This window comes from Ictalurus punctatus, chromosome 15, assembly GCF_001660625.3.
Source record: "Ictalurus punctatus breed USDA103 chromosome 15, Coco_2.0, whole genome shotgun sequence".
Lineage (NCBI taxonomy): Eukaryota > Metazoa > Chordata > Actinopteri > Siluriformes > Ictaluridae > Ictalurus > Ictalurus punctatus.
Genome location: NC_030430.2, coordinates 23,292,727 through 23,313,685, shown reverse-complemented (window position 1 = coordinate 23,313,685; position 20,959 = coordinate 23,292,727). Strand labels below are relative to the sequence as shown.

The window sequence follows — 20,959 nt, the reverse complement described above, 5'->3', positions numbered from 1 at the left end:
CTCTCTCTCTCTCTCTCTCTCTCTCTCTCTCTGTCTCACACACACACACACACACACACACACACACAAACACAGATGCACACACTTCTGGTACTGGTGTCAGAGTTGTGTGTCTCACTGTCAATTTACTTCCTTTGCAGGCGTCTCTCTGGGAATCAGCTCCGACACATCAGTGGCTCCGCCCTCCATGGCCTCACCGGTCTCAAAATCCTGTACGTACACACACACACACACACACACACACACACACACACACACACTCGTAATATTACCATTAACTGTGGCTAAAATAAGGAGCTCAGACTTTAAAGCTGATCTGGGGTCAGATTTTAAACACTTCGCTAAACTCCTCCCTTAAACTGAGATTGGCCAATCATGATTCAGGAACTGTGAATAGGTACGCGGGAAAGTTTCAGGATCGCGTGTACACGATGTGTGTTACGGTAAGCTGCTGAATGTAGCTAGATGAAAAAGCAGAACTCTTGGACTGTCCGCTGTAACCTCGCAGCACGCTGCTCTGTTCGCTCACGTATATAAATATAAATGTAAATATGAGTGATATAGTCGTCTCTGCAAATGTAGGCCAATAGACACAAACTAGCGCACTAACCCTAGCTAGCTAAATTAGAGTGTAGAAAAGGAAACCACGTCTGTTGGTTTCTGATGCGTGTCATTATCCGATCTGTGTATTTTGCTCTCCATCCTGTCAAACATGCTAGGCTTGAGCCGGATTGTGTTAGCATGCTAGAGCAATAAATACACACCACACACCGAGGCGAGGCGAGGTGAGACGAGGCGAGGCGAGCACGCACCCTGGATGACTCACTCTCTGATACAGCCGAGTGTGAGATACAGAAACGCAGAGACACATAAACGTGTCCTGCTAGTGACTAGCCGAGTTCTGTAGCTACTGAAGAACTTCACTACGGGCTAACCATAACAAACTCCCCACGTTCACCCACTCCAAACACACCAGACTACTTATAAATACCTGACATGTCCCACAAAAGCTGTCGTGAATCCTTTCTTTCTTTCTTTCTTTCTTTCTTTCTTTCATTCTATTTTAAATATCCTTCAATATCTCTCCATCCGTCCATGCATCCATCCATTTATCTTTCAAAATTCCATCATTTATTTTTCTTCCTTTCATTCATTCTTTCTTTCTTGTTTCATTCTATTTTAAATATCCTTCAATATCACTCCATCACTTCATCCATCCATCCATCCATCCATCCATCTGTCTCTCTTTCAAAATCACATTTATTTTCTTCCTTTCTATTTTAAATCTCTCTATCCATCCATCCATCCATCCATTTATCTTTCAAAATTCCATCCATTATTTTTTCCTTTCTTTTTTTTCTATTTAAAATATCATTCAAAATCACTCCATCCATCCATCCATCCATCCATCTATTTCTCTTTCAAAACGCCATCCATTATCTTTCTTTCTTTCTATTTTAAATATCCTTCAATTCTCTTTTAAAATTCCATCCTTGGTCTTTGTTTCTTTGTTTCTTTATTTCTTTATTTCTTAAATATCTTTTAATAGCACTCCCATCTATCCATCCGTTTCTATCTTTCAAAATGCCATCAATTTTCTTTCCTTCTTTCTGTCTTTCTTTTTTTCTTTCTTTAATATCTTTCAACACTCCATCCATCATCTTTCCATATACCATTTTCTTTATTTTTCCATCCGTTGTTCCTTCCTTCTCAAAAATCTTTCAGTATTAGTCCATCCATCCATCCATCCATCCATCAATTTCTAGTATCTTTCTTTCTTTTTCTTTTTTTTCTTTTCCTTCCTTCATTCTTTCCTTCCTTGTTTTTTTCTTTTGTTCTGACTTGTTCAAATATCAATATCATTCCATCGATCCATTCCTGTCTTCCTTCTCTTTGTTTCGTTCTTTCTTCAAAATGTCCAGTTTTATTGAAAAGCTAAAACAAGGAATGTGCAAGGAAAAGAACTACGTAAAGGCAGTGAGTGATCATAATGAGTGTGTGTTCGGTGATTGGAACGCCGAGCCGGTTTCGGATTTTTATTAGTGAAGAGCGAAGGAGTGTTGTTGTAGAAATGTATAATAAACACTTGTGGCTCTCCTTGAACCCAGGATTATTAACTCCGATGAAAATCTTGCGCAATAATGAACTTTTGAGTGAGACTATGAACGGGAGAAGAGGGACAGGGACGGGACAGGATGGGGTGGGATGAGATTGGAGGGGAGGGGGGTGTCAGTCCAGAGGAAAGAGCGGATGAATAAAAACGTTGTTATATTCTAATGAGTGCAGGAGAACAGAGGCCTGTTCTTTATGTCGTGTTTGAAGTCCGGCTTCACAATGGCTGTTGTGGCAGCGCCATCTCCTCGATAAAGACGTCTCCTTCACAAAGACTCGTCTATTCTCCGTAAGAAACAGGCGTCTCTCTTTTCTCGAATGTCAGAGGTTTCAGCCGATTGGACGTGATAAAGCTGTCTGCCGTGAAATTTAAAGATCTGTTCCCCCTCTCTCTCTCTCTCTCTCGCTCTCTCTCATGTTGGAATAATTTGCTTTGAGCTCTATTGTTCTCTCAGTTTCTCCCTCACTTTTCCTCTCTTTTATTCAGCTGGTTCTACAAGCATGACATCAGCAGCCCACCCAAGCGGTTCCTCCTCCTTCCTATTCACTCTCTAATTCTCTTATCCTTCACAATTTCTCTCTTTCCTTCTTTTTCTCCTTGCTCTGTTGAAAGGTGTATAAAGTTATCCCTTCTTTAATAAAAAACAAACAAACTCCACTTTAAGGAAAAACCCGAGTTGTGATCCTTCTTCCTCTTCTTCTTCTCCTTCTTCTTCCTCTTCTGTGATGATTGCAGCCTGAAGCACTTCACTACAGAGTTCATTTTTACTTTTTTTTCGACAATTTTTTTCATTTCTTTCTTTCCTTCTTTCTTTCTTTGCCTTCTGTTTTCTCTTCTTCATTTTTAAACAAACAACGAAGATCATAAAGAGGTGATAAAGAAAAATAGATGGGATGTTGAAAGAAGAGATGAGCGGAATGGTGATAAGAAAGATGAATAAGTAAAGTGAGTTTGGAAGAACGGGGCAGAAAGAAAAAGAAATTTGTTGGAGTGCTGAAAGACAAACAATAAAAGAAGGGATGAGCGGAATGGTGATAAGAAAGATAAGTAAGTAAAGTGGGTTTGGATGAACGGGGCAGAAAGAAAGAAAGAAAGAAAGAAAGAGAAAGAAATTTGATGGAGTGTTGAAAGACAAAGAATAAAAGAAGGGATGAATGGAATGGCGATAAGAACGGTAAAGTAAAGCGAGTTTGGAAGAACGGGGCAGAAAAGAAAGACAGGAAGGAAGGAAGGGAAATGGAAAGGAAGAAAGAAAGAGAAAGAAATTTGACGGAGTGTCGAAAGACAAAGGAGAAAAGATGAGTGGAATGATGTTTAGAAAGAAAAGAAAAAAGAAAGAAAAATGTATGATGGACGGAGTGTTGAAAGAAAGCAAAACTCAAAGGACATGACAGGTGGCATGATGATAAACAGAAAAGAAGAAAAGAAATAATGAGTCAAATGATAAAGTTATGAAAAAGCATGGAAGAAAGGAGCAGAAAGGAAGAAGATGGACTGGTATATTCTTTGGAAAATTATTATTATTATTATTATTATTTGGAACGTCAGGTTAAATTAAATGAACGAGTTAAACAACAAAAAACTTTGTCTTTCTTCAGGATGCTGCAGAACAACCAGCTGGAGAGACTGGAGAGTGAAGATCCATGGGAACTGCCCAACCTGCTTTCACTGTGAGCCTTCATCATCATCATCATCATCATCATCATCATCAGTTCATTTCATTGGTCATTTATCCAGCGTATTCAGCTGCAAAAAGCTTCATTATAAAAAAAAAGAGCACAAATAATTGAAAAGAAATACCATATAAGGGTGTAGCATTCGGCTTGGGGTGATGATGTCATCCTTGGCCTCGTCTCTAAGGCAGTAAAGGCAGTGAGCCTCTGTTCTTTATACGCCTATTAAGGTGGTTATGTTGTTTATTGTTTGCCCCAGTAGGGAGAATGTGTTTACACGCAGTAAAACAGGTGCTCACGCAGCCGCACTCCAGGCCGAAGCACAACAATCCACTCGCAAATCAGGAAGCAGCTCAACGTGTCGTCACGTTTCTTTCTTTCTTTCATTCATTCTTTCTTTCTTTCCTTCCACATTTCTTTTTTCTTTACTCGTTTCTTTATTTCTTTCTTTCCTTGCTCATTTCATTTTCATTCATGCTTCATTTCCAGATTTCTTTCTTTATTCGTTTTATTCTTTTCTTTCTTTCTTTTCTTTCTTCCTTTCATTTTAATTCTTTCCTTTTTATTGACCCCTTTTCTTTCTTGTTTCTTTCATTTTCATTCATTCTTTATTTCCACCTGTCTTTCGTTCTTTTTGTTCCTTCTTTACTCGTTTCTTTCTTTCTTTTTTCTTTCGTTCATTCTTTTTCCTTCTTTCTTCCTTTCATTCACTCGTTCGTTCGTTCATTCTTCCTTTCTTTTTCTTTCTTTGCTCATTTCATTTTCATTCATTCACTCTTCATTTCCAGATTTCTTTCTTTCTTTCTTTCTTTTGTCTTTCTTTCTTTCATTCATTCATTTTAATTCATTCTTTCTTATTTACGCATTTCTTTCCTTCGTTCTTTTTTCTTTCATTTTCATTCTTTCTTTCTTTCTTTCTTTCTTCTTTCTTTATATCTTTCTTTCGTTCTTCCCATCCTTCCTCACGTTCTTTCTTTCCTGCCTAGTCCGGCTTCGTAAGCAGATCATTAGTAGTCGCTGGTTCCAGATGCATCTTCAGCTCTGCGAATAAACTCTTGAGTTTCCTTGTGTTGCACTGTAGCTCAGCGAGGATGTGATGAGGAGAGAGTTTCCATGTTTCAGGGCTCTTTCGATGAGGCAGCTGCTGTTTCTGAGTGTCTTCGCTCCAGGGTACGATGACGAAGTGTGAATTAAAATCCACGTTCATCTGGAAGCCATGAGGAAGACGTAGAACGTGCAGCGAGACACTCTGAAAAACGAGTGTAATTTTCCCTCTCTTCCCTCTTTCCTCCACTCCTAACTAGTTCCCTATGATCCGAGTGGAACTGAAACACTGCCTCGCTTGTCTGGCCTTTTGTTGTGCTCAAGTCATATCGGAAAGATCGTATTTACGAGTTGAGCGCACGTGAACGCCACCACAAAGTCGTAATTGCAAGTGGGATTATCTTTGAGTTCGGAGTCTCCGAGTCGGGGGCGTGTCAGTAACAAAACATGGCGGAATCGATGGAATGGACGCAACGTCTGTAGTTGACAGTCAATTTGTCGAAATGGAATGTTTCCTCGCCTCAGGAGCCGATTTCAGTTATTATGTGTTTGGTATACGCAGCAGGTTATTGCGATACAAGCAAATTGCTTAACATGTCATTGTCATGCTTTTTTATTTACAAGAAACCACTAAGCTAATTTCCTGCACACAATAGAATAGCATTGTACGATTGCGATATAATATGTGACGATAAAGTTTACAGTGGCTGACACACACCTGTGTGTAGCACTGAGGAGCGCTGAGTCTGCGAGGTGAATCCCTACACAGCTGAACTTGATACTCACCCAACACACCATTAGGTTAATGATAAGATGTGGTTGGGGTTAATTACCGGGCGAGGGCTTCAGGAGCCGACGTCCACTGGCGCCTGGAGCAGACGAGTGCTAACAGGTGGAGCCAAAAAAGCTTTAAGTTATATTCCATTATAGGATTACGGCACATTCTCAGGTCTGTAAAAACACTGGATATGCAGAACTACCGAGATATTTGGTAAGAGCTCAAGCAGACTTTACCGTTGTATTTCATTTTAGTATTTATTTTAGGTTTGACTTGAACAAATGTCTATATCTGGGACAGTTTATGTATGATATAATGAAATACAGTATACTATATCATGACACTTTATCATCTTTATTTATGCACACATATTATTATTTATACACACACTGGTTCTCGGTTTGTTTTTCGTCGATCGCTTAGTGAAAATCGAACGCGTCGTCTTCTTCAGCCAAGCCCTGTTTTCCAAAATTTGCATTATTATTTAACACCGGTTACACCCAGTGTTGTTGAATTCTCGATTCTGATTGGTCAGAATGTGTGGGATAATTTCCTATAACAGCAGCTCTGACAGCAGTGCAGCTGCAAATCACAGGTTTATATTAATGCGCTCGTTCGAATATTTAACAGTGGAAAACAGGGGCTTGTCGGTCAACATCAAAGCCTAATATTAAGCACGTTATAAAAAGTATATATTTATCACAGAAAATTGTACAATCGTTGTTTTTTTCAAATTTTTGTTTGAACATGTTTACTTAACTTTTATGGCAGGAGTCTCCAGTGTCAGTGCTTTGTAACAGTCAGATGTTTAGGTTGTCTCGCGGAGGTTCCGCAATATTTAATGTAACTATAAATAATAATAAATATGATGTATAGTTCTTTATTAAATAAAATGGGGTATATGGGGAATAAAACTCTTCAGGGCGTGCTGTTGTAGGGAAATAATCCATTTCTGCTTGCTAAACGTAAGTCGGCTTCAACACACCAAAGCACTGTTGATTATTTTCCTATGACGGCGTTATTTTCGTTGCCTAATACACCAGTTAATAAAGTCCCCACTTCTCTCAGCCAATCAGAACTCACCAAACTGCACTGTTTTTTATGAAGAATGATGAAATGATATCGTGTAGTGTTTGTCGACTGTTGAAATTAAAGCAGTTCTCGGGAGTGCCCTCAGACTTTTAGCCTTGACTGTAATGAAGCTGGAGCAGGAGCAAGGGATGGGGGGAGGAGGTGAGGAATGAACGAGTGTGAAAGGTCAGTGGAGGGGAAGAATGTGGAGGAAGTGCTCGCGGCCGACTTCGCTGTCATACATCACGACTCGCCCCCGGAATCCGGAGGGCAGAATTCATTAGATCAAAGGCTTAACGTGTCGACATGGGGAGGACATCCATCTCCACCGAGGACACGGGCAGGCCACGGTTGAGCGGCAAGGAGGAGGAGGGGGGAGAAGAGAGGGATGAGAGAGAGGAGAGGGGGAGTAAAGGAGGAGAAAAGGAGGAGGAGGTGAGAAAAGAGAGGGGGGGAAAGCGAAGAGTGGAAATACATAGGAGATTGAAGTAAGAGTTAAGTAAAAAAGAGCAAGAAAGGAAATGTATAAGAGGGGGGGCAAACAAGAAGAGAAAGAATAGAAAAAGAACACACGAGAGGCAAAGAGAAAAGAAAAATATGAGAACGTAAAAGAGAAGAAGAAAGAAGAAAAGAGAAGAGGAGGGCGAAGAAAGGATGAAAAGTAAACAGTTGAAAAAGAGAAAAATAGAGTGTATAGGAAAAGATTAAAAAGAAGAAGAAAAGAAAACGGTAACGACGAGGAATTGAACTACAGTGATCAGTCTGTGCTTTACACCATGCGGTCGAACTCTTTACACCTGACCACACGCTTTTCCCAGCATCCTCTGTGCGTGTCCTTTAATCATCCTTTCTCCTAAAGGATAACTTTCACAATTCCACAAAGGTGCAGAAAACCCAAGCATGTCATAACGCCTATTAAACAAGCCCAAGCTCGAGCAGCTAATCACGGCTTCAAAAACCCACACACAAATCAACTGGAGATCTGCATCAAACCAGACGCTGAGAAACCCAAGAAAAGAAAGCGGCAAAGACAAAGCAGTCAGGGTTAATTGGGTCCATTACGCGATTGACAGAAGTCAGTTAGCCGTGACGGAGTGTGTTGTAGTGTGTGTGTTTTTCCTTCGGGAGGGAGTGGCGGCTTCAAAGGAATTTTATACGTGAACAATAGTAAACTGTTCGCGTGTCCTGTGATTAGAAAACAGCCGAGTCTCGAGGCCTCGGTTCATTTCAAAGAGCTTTTATGAGGCGGAAACAACGTAAAGTGAACGTTTCCTCTGCACTAAACCCCAGAGTGATTCAACAGAAGCCTGGATCTAACAAACACCCAGCAAAGACATGCTCTTTATATCTGCAAATATTAACGACTTGCTTATTGTAAACACAAATATTTCATTGATTTACTTGTAGTTAACACAAAGTTATAGCAAAGTAACACAGACATGAGCAGCAACCGGAAAGCTTGATGTCAGATATTATTATTATTATTATTATTAGTAGTAGTAGTAGTATGAGCATGTGTGAATGTGTGTGTTAATCAGTCGGTTTAAAACATTGTGTCTGTCTGTGTCAGACGTCTGGACGCTAACCTCATCGCAGACGTTCCCACTCAGACGTTTTCAGGCATGCGGTCTCTACGCCACCTGTGGTTGGATGACAACGCACTAACTGACATCCCAGTGAGCGCGCTCAGTGACCTTTCAACCCTGCAGGCCATGACTCTCGCGCTCAACCGCATCACACACATCCCCGACTACGCCTTCAGGAACCTGTCCAACCTCGTTGTGCTGTACGTAAACACTTTCTTTATACTTCCTACTTGTGTGGTTTATTGAGGCGTTCTTTTTATCTGTAAATGCAGAATGGAACCGGAACAACACGAGCCCGCTCCAGAAGCTTACAAAGGAACCTTTGACCTGTTGAGTAACTTTAGATCAAGAACCCAATGAAAACATTTCGAATAAGTCCAAAGGCCTGGATCGAAATCTGCAACTGTTTCTGTTCATTTTAAAATGCAAACTTGGTTAATTTTTGTCACTTTTGGATCATGTATTGTTTGGGGTAACATTTGTTACCTCGATTTTGTTTATCATTTGGCCTGGCCCATTCTTCCTACTTCCTCCTTGTTTGTTGCTTGGCCTGGCCCGTTCTTCCTACTTCCTCCTTGTTTGTTGCTTGGCCTGGCTCGTTCTTCCTACTTCCTCCTTGTTCGTTGCTTGGCCTGGCTCGTTCTTCCTACTTCCTCCTTGTTTGTTGCTTGGCCTGGCTCATTCTTCTTACTTCCTCCTTGTTTGTTGATTGGCCTGGCTCGTTCTTCTCACTTTCTCCTTGTTTGTTGCTTGGCCTCGCTCGTTCTTCCTACTTCCTCCTTGTTTGTTGCTTGGCCTGGCTCATTCTTCTTACTTCCTCCTTGTTTGTTGATTGGCCTGGCTCGTTCTTCTCACTAACTCCTTGTTTGTTGCTTGGCCTGGCTCGTTCTTCTCACTAACTCCTTGTTTGTTGCTTGGCCTGGCTCGTTCTTCTCACTTTCTCCTTGTTTGTTGCTTGGCCTGGCTCGTTCTTCCTACTTCCTCCTTGTTTGTTGCTTGGCCTGGTTTATTCTTCTCACTAACTCCTTGTTTGTTGATTGGCCTGGCTCGTTCTTCCTACTTCCTCCTTGTTTGTTGCTTGGCCTGGCTCGTTCTTCCTACTTCCTCCTTGTTTGTTGCTTGGCCTGGTTTATTCTTCTCACTAACTCCTTGTTTGTTGCTTGGCTTGGCTCATTCTTCTTACTTCCTGCTTGTTTGTTGCTAGGCCTGGGTCATTTTTGTTTCTTCCCCCTCATAAACTGATAATTTTTGCCAAAGGCTAAAATATGCTTCACACGCAGGAACTTGAGATAGGAACTTGGGTCAAACAATGACTAAAACAGAATATAAAAATAAATCTTCAGTTATTAATGTGTTTAAGGAACAGGGCCGTCATGAACAAACATGAATAGTTTATTTCTGGCCAAACAATTCCTATAAACCTTTAAATCTACCCTCTACAGTTAATTACGGGTCTTAAACTGGGGGTTTAAGGTACAAACTCCTGTTCCTGAAGTGGTTCCATCACAGGAATTTCTTCTGTACCTTTATCTAGAGGATCTAGGTAGCGTTGTAGTACATTTACATGGTTTATACCTCATTTATGGTGTGACTGGGTTCATTTGGTCACTTCTACATCATGTACAGTATTTTGTTACCTCGGGAATTTTTGTCTCTTGTATCTCGTTTATTATTTAGTCCAGGACATTTTGGCTACTTCTACCTTATGTATCGTTTGCATGAGTCATTGCTGTTGGTACATCATCCTCAGTCATTGTTTGGCCTGGGGAATTTTTGTCTCTTCTGCCTCATTTATTATTTAGCCTGGGTCATTCTTATCACTTCTACCTTATGTATTGTTTGGCGTGAGTCATTTTTGTTACATCATTATCATTTATTGTTTGACTGGGTTCATTTGTGTCACTTTTGCATCATGTGTTATTTGGGGTAATTTTTGTTACCTTGATCTTGTTTACCATCTGATCTAGGTCTTTCTTCTCACTTCCTCCTTGTTTATTGCTTGGCCTGGGTCATTTTTATCACTGCCATCTCATAGATTGGTCTTTTTTGCCAATCCTGAGTCTCAAGGCTAAACTATCCTTCACACACACACAGGAACTTGAAACAGTGAGAGATTTAGGGTCAAACAATGACTCAAACAGAATATAAAAATAAATCGTCAGTGTATTTATGTGTTTAAGGAACAGGTCCGTCATGAACAAACATGAATAGTTTATTTCTGGCCAAGCAATTCCTATAAACCTTTAAATCTACCCTCTACAGATAATTACGGGAATTAAACTGGAGTTTTAAGGTACAAACTCCTGTTCCTGAAGTGGTTCTGTCACGGATACGTCTTCTGTACCTTTAGCTAGAGGAACTATGTAGTGTTGGAGTACCTTTACATGGTTTGTAGCTTAAGGAACAGAAATGTACCTGAACAGTACGACAGAATGACATCTGAAAAGTTCTTGGTTGTTGATTCAGACTTTTGAACCTGACTTTATCTCAGCCTTTGCTGCGGTCTCTGTTTATATAAGACATGATTGCGCTCTAATGATTATAATCTCTGAGGGCTTTTGATGCTTTCTTCACGTTTAATGACTGTTTTTGTATTCAGGCATCTTCATAACAACCTAATCCAGACTCTGGGAGAGAACTGCTTCGAGGGCCTGCGCAGTCTCGAGACTCTGTAAGTGCAATCGTCGCTTTTTCCCCCAATGATTAAAGGCAACATAAAAAGCCATTTCCTGTTTTTTTAAGTATCAGGCCCTGTAATTTCAGTGACTGAAGGCTCAGCATGGCGCCAGGTTCAATGAGACTATGGGAAATTAATACAGAAATAACCTGACTTGATTCACTCACGGCAGTTCGGTTTCGTATTAGATGCAAACAATAGAGCTTTTATAACGCAATCCTGCAGCTCCCGAGGTGTACACAGAGCATGTTCTTCGAAAAACGCTCTTACCTATCATTAAAATTGTTAAAGGAGGTTAAGATTGAGTTGCATTCTCCTCGGTGACCCCTACACGGGAAGCTTTGATCAGTCACAGTAAGCAGATCTGGAAGGAAGGTTGCCAGGATAGTGAGTCACTCCCTGATTAGGACACGGTCCCTAAAGTAACACTACAATACAGGCAAGAACATTGTTTCTTCAACCCTGTATGAATTCAGTTTTTATTTGAAAGTCTTTTTAGGCTTTGTCCTAAATGCTGCAGTTCATGTCAGGTTAGTTTTCAACTTCAGACGTGGCGATTATTTTCACTTCAGCTCACACTCAGTCCCTTTGTTCTTCCCTCTCTCCATCACTTCAATCGTGATCGGTAACAGTTTAATACAGCTTTTGAGAGCTTTTGGAAATATTTTGAAAATGTATCTTATTTCAAAGATTTAGCTCCTTGAAAGAGCAGGGTTTCCTGCAGGAAGTGCGCATGTCGTTTCCAAATTGCGCCGCCAAAAATCCACATGTTCTTCCCCTCAGTGCACTGACTTGGAGATCAGAATAAAATGATTTTATTATTATTATTATTATTATTATTTTAAAAAGGCCCCATGAGAAACACTATTAAACTTCATGAGAAATTTTGAAAGGGGCCGTGAATTCTGAGCCAACGTATAATTCTCTAATGTAACATATGACTAGGCTTTAAAGTGTTCAGCACATGTCCAAGTCATGGTGGTCTCCAGCACATGCAGAACTTTCACACCTGCTATTTTAACGGCCTGCTGAAGTGCTAAAAATGCTGTTTTATGATTTACGAGAAACAATGAGCCCTGAGAGTCGCACGTACAGTACACACATCACTTCATTTGAAATCAGTCGCAGCACCACGTAGATGACTGCTTCTTTCTGCTTCTGAGCAGCACTGCCCGGTCTCTGCAGCATTTCCAGCTACATCTCAAACATGTGAAACTAGCCCAGAACGTTTCGTCATGCGGCGGTCGCTGTGATGCACATGCATTTTTTTTATTTGCACTATTTATCTGTAGTACAACTTTCCCCATAGTCTATTTTTGATTCCAATATTAAACAAGATCTTACTCACACCAAATAAATATATTAATTAAAAAATACATAAATAAAAGTCTTCTTTTTTTTTTCCACCCGCAACTTTGTTCCAATTTGGCATAAAAACTGTGTCTGTGAGGAGAACAGACCACATTGATACAATAATGTCCCATAAATAACAATTAATATCATTGATGGCTTTTTTTATGTACTTCTTTTATCTTTTTTTAAAATCAGCTATATGGTATAATTTTATTGCAACAGCACAGTACAAAAATAATTTCTCATACAACTAGTAATATCATAAATAAGCTAACGCACAAACAGCGTTATTGTAAACAGACTAACAAACAAACTAGCATTATAGTAAACAGGCTAACACATGAAACAGCATTACAGTAAAAAGGGTCACAAACAAATTAGCGTTATAGAAAACAGGCTAACAAACAAACTAGCATTACAGTAAACAGGCTAACAAACAAACTAGCATTACAGTAAACAGGCTAACAAACAAAGTAGCATTACAGTAAACAGGCTAGCAAACAAAGTAGCATTATAGTAAACATACTAACACATGAACCAGCATTACAGTAAAATGGGTAATAAACAAATTAGCCTTATAGTAAATAGATTAACAAACAAACTAGCATTACAGTAAACAGGCTAACACATGAACCAGCGTTGCAGTCAAAAGGGTAATAAACAAACTAGCATTACAGTAAACAGGCTGAAAACAAACTAGCGTTACAGTAAACAGGCTAACACATGAACCAGTGTTGCAGTCAAATGGGTAATAAACAAACTAGTATTACAGTAAACAGGCTGAAAACAAACTAGCGTTACAGTAAACAGGCTAACACATGAACCAGTGTTGCAGTCAAATGGGTAATAAACAAACTAGTATTACAGTAAACAGGCTGAAAACAAACTAGCGTTACAGTAAACAGGCTAACACATGAACCAGTGTTGCAGTCAAATGGGTAATAAACAAACTAGCATTACAGTAAACAGGCTAACACATGAACCAGCGTTACAGTCAAATGGGTAAAAACAAACTAGCGTTACAGTAAACAGGCTAACACATGAACTAGTGTTGCAGTCAAATTGGTAATAAACAAACTAGTATTACAGTAAACAGGCTGAAAACAAACTAGCGTTACAGTAAACAGGCTAACACATGAACCAGCGTTACAGTCAAATGGGTAAAAACAAACTAGCATTACAGTAAACAGGCTAACACATGAACCAGCGTTACAGTCAAATGGGTAAAAACAAACTAGCATTACAGTAAACAGGCTGGAAACAAACTAGCATTAGTTTGGCAAATTGATATAAAACAGGCCAAACCATAAAGTTTTGCATGCTCACACAATACAATAAAAAGGGAATTTGTCAAAACTGTCATATGTCCATCATAATGGGGATATTTGTTGCACACACATGCACACACATGCATACACACACAAGCTGAACTAAAGTGAGTGTTTTAGCGTGTGTGGCCATGGGCCAAGGCCGCGCTGCCTCTGCGCTGCACTTCAAACACGCTGGCAGCTTTCCAGCTTCCCCTTTTTTTATAAAAAAAAAAAAAACAGAGCTAAAATACATAAACGATTATTCTGCTTTGAAAGCTTACACTTAGCACTGAGGGATGAGAGCGATAATTACGGGGATGATGACGCCTATTCAGCTCGGAGTGCTCGGGATGGAGCTTCATGAGTCAGGAGGAACGCTGCCAAACATACTCTTATTTAACTGATTATCCCTCTGCCACTCCTTTCTAAAGGCAGGCTGGGAAGAAAAGCTCCTTTTCCTCCCTTTGAGCCTCCTTTTGCCTCACAATAATAACCCAACCTATCATCAGGGTTTATCGTAAAGCAATATCATGATAACGGGATGTCTTTTTTTCTTTTTTTTTTCTTGTCTAACAGGTGCTTGTGTACGCTTATATATAGCTTATATACAGTGGAGGAAATAAGTATTGAACGCGTCAACATTTTTTTTTTCAGTAAATATATTTCCAATGAGGTTATATTTCACCAGACACCAGTATTAACTCAAGAAATCCGCAAAGATAAAGAATTCACAACGTTAAAGTCCATAAATGAAGTTATGTGTAATGAAGAGGAATGACACGGGGAAAAAAAAATACTGAATAACTGAAATTTATTAAATACTTAGTGGAGAAGCCTTTGTTTGTAGCATAACAATTTCCTTTCACTTGAACTAAGAGGGGCGGTGCACAGAGGCTTAGCATGTTCGCCTCACACCTCCAGGGTCGGGGGTTCGATTCCCGCCACAGCCCTGTGTGTGCGGAGCTTGCATGTTTTCCACGTGCTGCGGGGGCTTCGTCCAGGCACTCCGGTTTCCAAAGACATGCATGGCAGGCTGATTGGCATGTCCAAAGTGTCCATAGTGTATGAATGGGCGTGTGAATGTGTATGTGACTGTGCCCTGCGATGGATTGGCACCCTGACCATGGTGTACTCTGCTTTGTGCCTGATGCTCTCTGGGATAAGCTCCAGGTTCCTCGTGACCCAGTATTATAAGCGGTATAGAAGAGGGGTGTATGGATGGAAGGAACTAAGAGCCCCAATCCTTTTCCAGCATGACAGTGTCATTATGCACAAAGAAAGCTCCACAAAGACATGGTTTGCCAAGGTTGTTGTAGAAGAACTCAAGTGTCCTGCACATATTCCTGACCTCAACCCCATTGAATGCCTTTGGGATGATCTGGAACACCGACTGCACCCCAGACCTCCTCACCCAAACTCACTAATACCTGAACTCACTAATGTTCTTGTGGCTGAAAGAGTACAAATCCCCACAGCCACTAAAGGAAAGCCTTCCCAGAAGACTGGAGATTATTACAACAGAACGGGGATACATCTGGAATGGAATGTTCAATGAGCAAACATGGGCATGATGGTCAGGTGTCCACAAACTTTTGACCATACAGTGTAGATTTGGGATTTGGTATGTTACATCATCTAAAAATGATGCCTGGGTCAACAGAACCAAACAAGTAGTGCACACTACAGGAGGGTTAATGAAAAGCATGCAGCAATTGTATAATGTATGCGAAATAAGATCATGTCATGGTGAGTTAAGATGAGCGGAACAGCTGTAACACCACATAAACCCAGAGAGGATTTCCCCTCGCACCATCCGATCTCCAGCTGCTTGCTTATGTTATGGAGCAGCAGGACGCGGGATGAAGTTACAGTATCAAAACGTGACGGCACATATAGATACGGAGTTCAACACTGCCTGTTAAAAAGTAAAAGCACCGTATCTAGTGTACAGATATAGCCAGGACTGCCAGGTCCTGGGAAAACCAGCCCCAAAAAAACATCGCAATAACAGAAATTTAACTCATAACCATAATTGCCAAATGTACTGTAATATTTCAAAGTAATGTCATATCATACATTCTTAAAGCAGCTTCCCTATACGTCGTAAAATGGATATCTAGGAGACTGGATAGACCAATTCCCCAACACACAAGTATAGAATAAAACACTTGGGGATGTCAAGTTGTAGGAAAAGAATCAATCATAGGGTGGTGTGATGAAGTGTAGTTACTGTTAGTTACTACATTATTCTTGATCATTGTCTTATCCCAGAGTGCTTTATTATTCATACACCACAAAAATTCGCCAATAATTATTATTATTATTATTTTTTTATTAAAGAGTGATAATGTCATTTTTATCCGTTTAGTGTTACATTCAATGATGTGGAATGTCCATAAGTTAACCCCCGTTATCACAGCTATAAACAGTAGTTTCCTCACCATGCCTCATCTCTTGAAGTTAACAACAAAATAAAAAATTCCACGTTACTGAGAAACCACAAAGGCGCTGTGTTGAAGATTTTCCCCATGTCGGAAAACTTACTTACAGCTTTACTCCTGACTGTTCCAAAGTGCGGACACTGGAAACTCCTTCGATAAATGCAAAATAAGTGTCTCCTCTCAGAAAACTTCACAATATCAACACTTCTATATACTTTGTTTAAGGCGTTTATATGGGGCGTCAACCCTCATACAAGTCCTTGCGAATTAGCTGTAGAAACAATAACGTAATAGAATGAGTTAATGAGTTGATATAAATCTTACAATATAGGATTTGGGTCTTAAAAGTAGATTTTAATCTTTGAATATACATGTCATTATTCCAATGTAGACACAACCCACAGTCTTTGTAGGTGTACAGTTACTGACTGTAGCACAGATGTGACCCTGACATGGTTTAGTATTTGGTGCGAGTGTATCCACGGTGTTAAACACCCCAGTGTCACTTCTGCACTGCCAAAAAAAAATAAAAAATCTCCAGCCAGGAGCAGCTAACATCTAAACACTTGCTACTATGATGACCCTCTTTTTTCGCCCCCTCATTTTTCTCCAGCGAGCTGAACTTCAACACTCTTCAGGAATTTCCCGTGGCCATCCGGACGCTGAACAAACTCCAGGAGCTGTAAGTAACCCTGACTAACCCTGAGTAACATTACCCAGCATGCATCTGTTCACAGCACCCCCTTCCATGAGGGCCATCTGGCGTGTTACCTTTCAGGAAAAGAAAATAAAAACTCACTTAACTTGATGGTAGAAATGCATGTGAGCTGGGAGCAGATGTTGCGAGGGTGTGAGACGAGTGTGTGTGGAAGTGGGTCTGCGTCGAGTGTCGCTTCGCTGTGACAGCTGCTTCCACACCACACTTTCACATTTCCTTCTTACAGTATACTGTCATATTGTTATATCGTCACCTCACTAGTAAGCAGTGTGTGTGTGTATTACACAAGTGCATTTGTGTTTCTCTTTTCCTTTGCAGGGGTTTCCACAACAATAACATCAGGATGATTCCCGAGAGAGCTTTTGTGGGGAACCCGCTGCTGCAGACCATGTGAGTCTCATCACACCACCATGGCTGTAGAGTTAACAACCTCGTGCAATTCTAATAAGTTGATCATTAAAATGACCAGATCTACAACAGAGCCGGTCAATATCACTAAATCCTCTCCCTGAAACTCTCCCCTCAGTCATTTCTACGAGAATCCCATCCAGTTTGTTGGAAGATCTGCGTTCCAATTCTTGCCACAGTTACACACTCTGTGAGTATAACTATTTTATAGAAACCGATTTATAAAATAGCAGAAGCATAATAATAATAATTAAAAAAAAGAATTCAAATTGGAGCTACGTCATCAGACATATACTGTAACACAATAATCATGAACACCGGCTGTGGATCCGAGAATAATGGAATGGAAATGGGAATGTCAGTAGGTCGTGTGATGCTTCTGGTGGTGCTCATTAGCATAACAAGCTTCAGTGATGAGTCCTGAAATCTGTTTTCAGATCTTTGAATGGCGCCACTGAGATACGGGAATTCCCTGACCTGACAGGGACCACAAGCCTGCAAGTGCTGTGAGTACCATCGTCACTTCCACTCACTCACACCCAGTCAGAGCCACTCTCTCAAATCGTCTTCTTCAAATACATTTGTCTCATGTCCACGATTACACATCCACCCACTCAAATCAATTACACCAACTCAGATCCTCCCACTTATTTCTGCCCACTCACTTCTATCCAGTCAAATCTGCCTACTCAAATCCACACATTTGGTGTCACCTGCTCACTTACACCCATTCAAATTCACCCACACCATTCAATCTACCAGCTTGCTTCCACCTGCTCAATTCCACCTGTTGCTTCCACCAACTCAAATCCACCCGCTTATATATACTCAGTTGCTTCTGCCCAGTCAAATCCACCTGCTCAAATCTACCCCTTGCTTCCACCTACTCAAATCTACACCCTCCCTTTCCACCTGCTCAAATCTACCCCCTCACTTCCACCCACACAAATCCACCTGCTCAAATCCATTCACTCTCTTCCACCTGCTTAAATCCACCCACGCAGACCTACCTGCTCACTTCTGCCTGGTCAAATTCACCTACTCAAATCTACCAGCTTGCTTCCACCTGCTCAAATCCACCTACTCGGTACAACCTAGTGAGATCTACTCACTCAAATCCACCTGCACTTTAACACCCAATCAAATCCAATTATTCAAATCCACCCACTCAAATATACCCTCTTGCTTTCACTCAAATCGATCAAATTAAATCTTAGTTCTCTACACACTGGCTTCCACCCACTCGGATACACCCTTCAGATCCACCTGCTAGCTTCCACCCGGTCAAATCCACCCACCCAAATCTACCTGCTCGGAACCGCACAGTCAAATCCACCTGGTCAAAATCCACCTACTCAAATCTACCTGCTCAAATCTACCTGCTCCCTAGCTCAGAGTCAAACGCACCTGCTCAAATCCACCTACTCAGATCTACCTGCTCCCTACCTCACAGTCAAACGCACCTGCTCAAATCTACCTGCTCCCTACCTCGGAGTCAAATGCACCTGCTCAATTCTACCTGCTCCCTACCTCACAGTCAAACGCACCTGCTCAGATCTACTCACTCAAAACTACCCACTTGCTTCCACCCCTCAAAGTCATCCACACAAATCCCATCCACTCCAATTTACTCGCTCAAATTCACCCACTCAAATTCATCCTTTCAAATCTACTCACTCAATTCTCCCACTTGCTTCACCCACTTCAATTTAAGGGCTCAAATCAAAGCAGTCAATTCACCCACTCAAATCCATCTACCCAAATATAAGCGCTCAGACCCACCTGCTCAGATCCACCCACTTAATTACCTATACACACTTTCATCTTCTTGCTCACTTTCACCCTTTTACCACCTGCTCACTTCCACTTACTCCGCTCCAGCAATCTTTAATGCAAAGTTTACTGTTTACTTTACAGAAAATAGGCTGTTTGTTCAAACGCAATGTGCAGAGAGAATCCAGCAATCAAAGTGTGTAATGCAGGTTATCATTTATTTAGAGTGATTGGACTGAGGTCTGGGTTCATTCATTTTTACCCCATGTGTTTGTTCAAGTTCTGTAAATTAAATAATTGGGTCATCAGACTAAATTTAGGCATGCCAATGTCTAATACTATAGCCCTTGTTAAAGTGTAAAAATTGCACTCCATCTCACTGAATTTCCCAGAGTGAAAACACTAACGAACTCAAATTATTCAACACACACCATGTGACACGCAGCTACTAAACAGACACGAATTAGAGCAATTAGGACGGAGCCTTAACATGGCCAACATTCAAGTATGCACACAACTTCAAAAACTATGATGTCTAAAATGTATGTGCAATTAGTATTAATTAGTACTGTTCTTTATCTCCCTCACTCGCTCTCCGCGTTTCAGCACTCTGACCCGAGCAGGTCTCACCAGTCTGCCACCTGATCTCTGTCAACAGCTGCCCAATCTCAGAGTGCTGTGAGTACACACACACACACACACACACACACACACACACACACACATATATACACCCTACACACACACGAAAACAAACAATCACCTTTGCCCCTTCTGATTAAGTTCCATCTGAAAACACACAAAGGTCTGATGGGTAATTTCTCTTTAGGCATTATATATCAAAGCTCTGTTTCTTCTGTGTTCTTCATTTAAGAGAAAACTTTTAGAACTAGGAGTGTGATAACACAGTCAGCTCCAAAAATATTATTGGCACCCTTATTAAAGATAAGTAAAAAAGATTATGGGGAAAAATGCGTTTGTAAATAATTAGCTTTGTCTCACTCTGGAGATATATATTTAAGAAATGTCCTCTCACATTCAACTGATTATATGTCCAGCAAATTTCTTAACGTGATTCAACGACTGAGACATAAACTGAACAAGTTTCACAGACGTTTGAGGAACAGAAATGGAGTAATGAGTCCCTGAACAAAGGATGGGTCGATATCAGAAGGAACAGTCAGTATCTGGTGTTGCCTCCAGCTGCTTTAAGTCCTGCAGTGTATATCATCCTCATGGACTGCACCAGATTGGTCAGTTCTTGCTGTGAGATGTTCCCTCACTCTTCCACCGAGGCATTTACAAGTTCTCGATCACGTCTGTGGGGACACACACGCTTACGTGTAATTTTCCGCTGCGAGGACGATCAGCTGTCCTTCCTGTCTCCCTGTAGCACCGTCTCAGGCGTCTTACATTACAGACATTACAGTTTATTGCTCTGGACACATCTGCAGTCCTCATGCCTCCCTGCAGCAGGTCTATGGCATGTTCACGCAGGTGAGCAGGAACCCTAGACATCTTTCTTCTGGTGTTTTTCAGAGTCAGTAGAAAGGTCTCTTTAGTGTCCTAACTTATTGTAACTGTGACGTTACTCGCCTAGCGCCTGTAAACTGTTCGTGTCTTAAGGACTGTTCCACAGGTGCAGGTGCAATAATTCTTCATGGTTCATTGAACAAGCACGAAAAACATCGCTTAAACCCTTTCCGAAAAACATCCGTAAAGCTTATTTGGATTTTACAAAATTATCTTTACAATACAGTCTCCTGAAAAAAAGGACATTTCTTTTATGTTGTGTGTGTGAGTTTGTGTGTGTGTGAAAATGGAGTGTCTATAGTACTGTTAAATCCTTTAAAATATTTGTTTGTGTGTTTTACAGTGAGTTGTCTCATAATGCAGTCGAGAATTTGCCAAGTTTTTACCGCTGTACTTCACTGCAAGAGATGTGAGTTATCTTTTCATCAGTTAGATCTCAGACACATTTGGGTATCACTGTGTATTTCCTGAGCTTATGTTT

At 40.7% G+C, this 20,959-nt stretch overlaps 1 protein-coding gene across 1 annotated transcript in view; it reads left to right on the top strand.

Annotated features, from left to right (window-relative positions):
* The window catches only part of LOC108276370 (leucine-rich repeat-containing G-protein coupled receptor 6), an 85,230-nt gene that overhangs the window by 53,244 nt on the left and 11,027 nt on the right, over positions 1 to 20,959 (top strand). The window contains exons 3-12 of the mRNA XM_017487981.3: positions 141 to 212; positions 3,712 to 3,783; positions 8,250 to 8,465; positions 10,865 to 10,936; positions 16,660 to 16,728; positions 17,083 to 17,154; positions 17,291 to 17,362; positions 17,610 to 17,678; positions 19,552 to 19,623; positions 20,822 to 20,887. Of these exons, the coding sequence (XP_017343470.1) occupies positions 141 to 212; positions 3,712 to 3,783; positions 8,250 to 8,465; positions 10,865 to 10,936; positions 16,660 to 16,728; positions 17,083 to 17,154; positions 17,291 to 17,362; positions 17,610 to 17,678; positions 19,552 to 19,623; positions 20,822 to 20,887 (852 nt within the window). The remainder of the gene's footprint in view (positions 1 to 140; positions 213 to 3,711; positions 3,784 to 8,249; positions 8,466 to 10,864; positions 10,937 to 16,659; positions 16,729 to 17,082; positions 17,155 to 17,290; positions 17,363 to 17,609; positions 17,679 to 19,551; positions 19,624 to 20,821; positions 20,888 to 20,959) is intronic.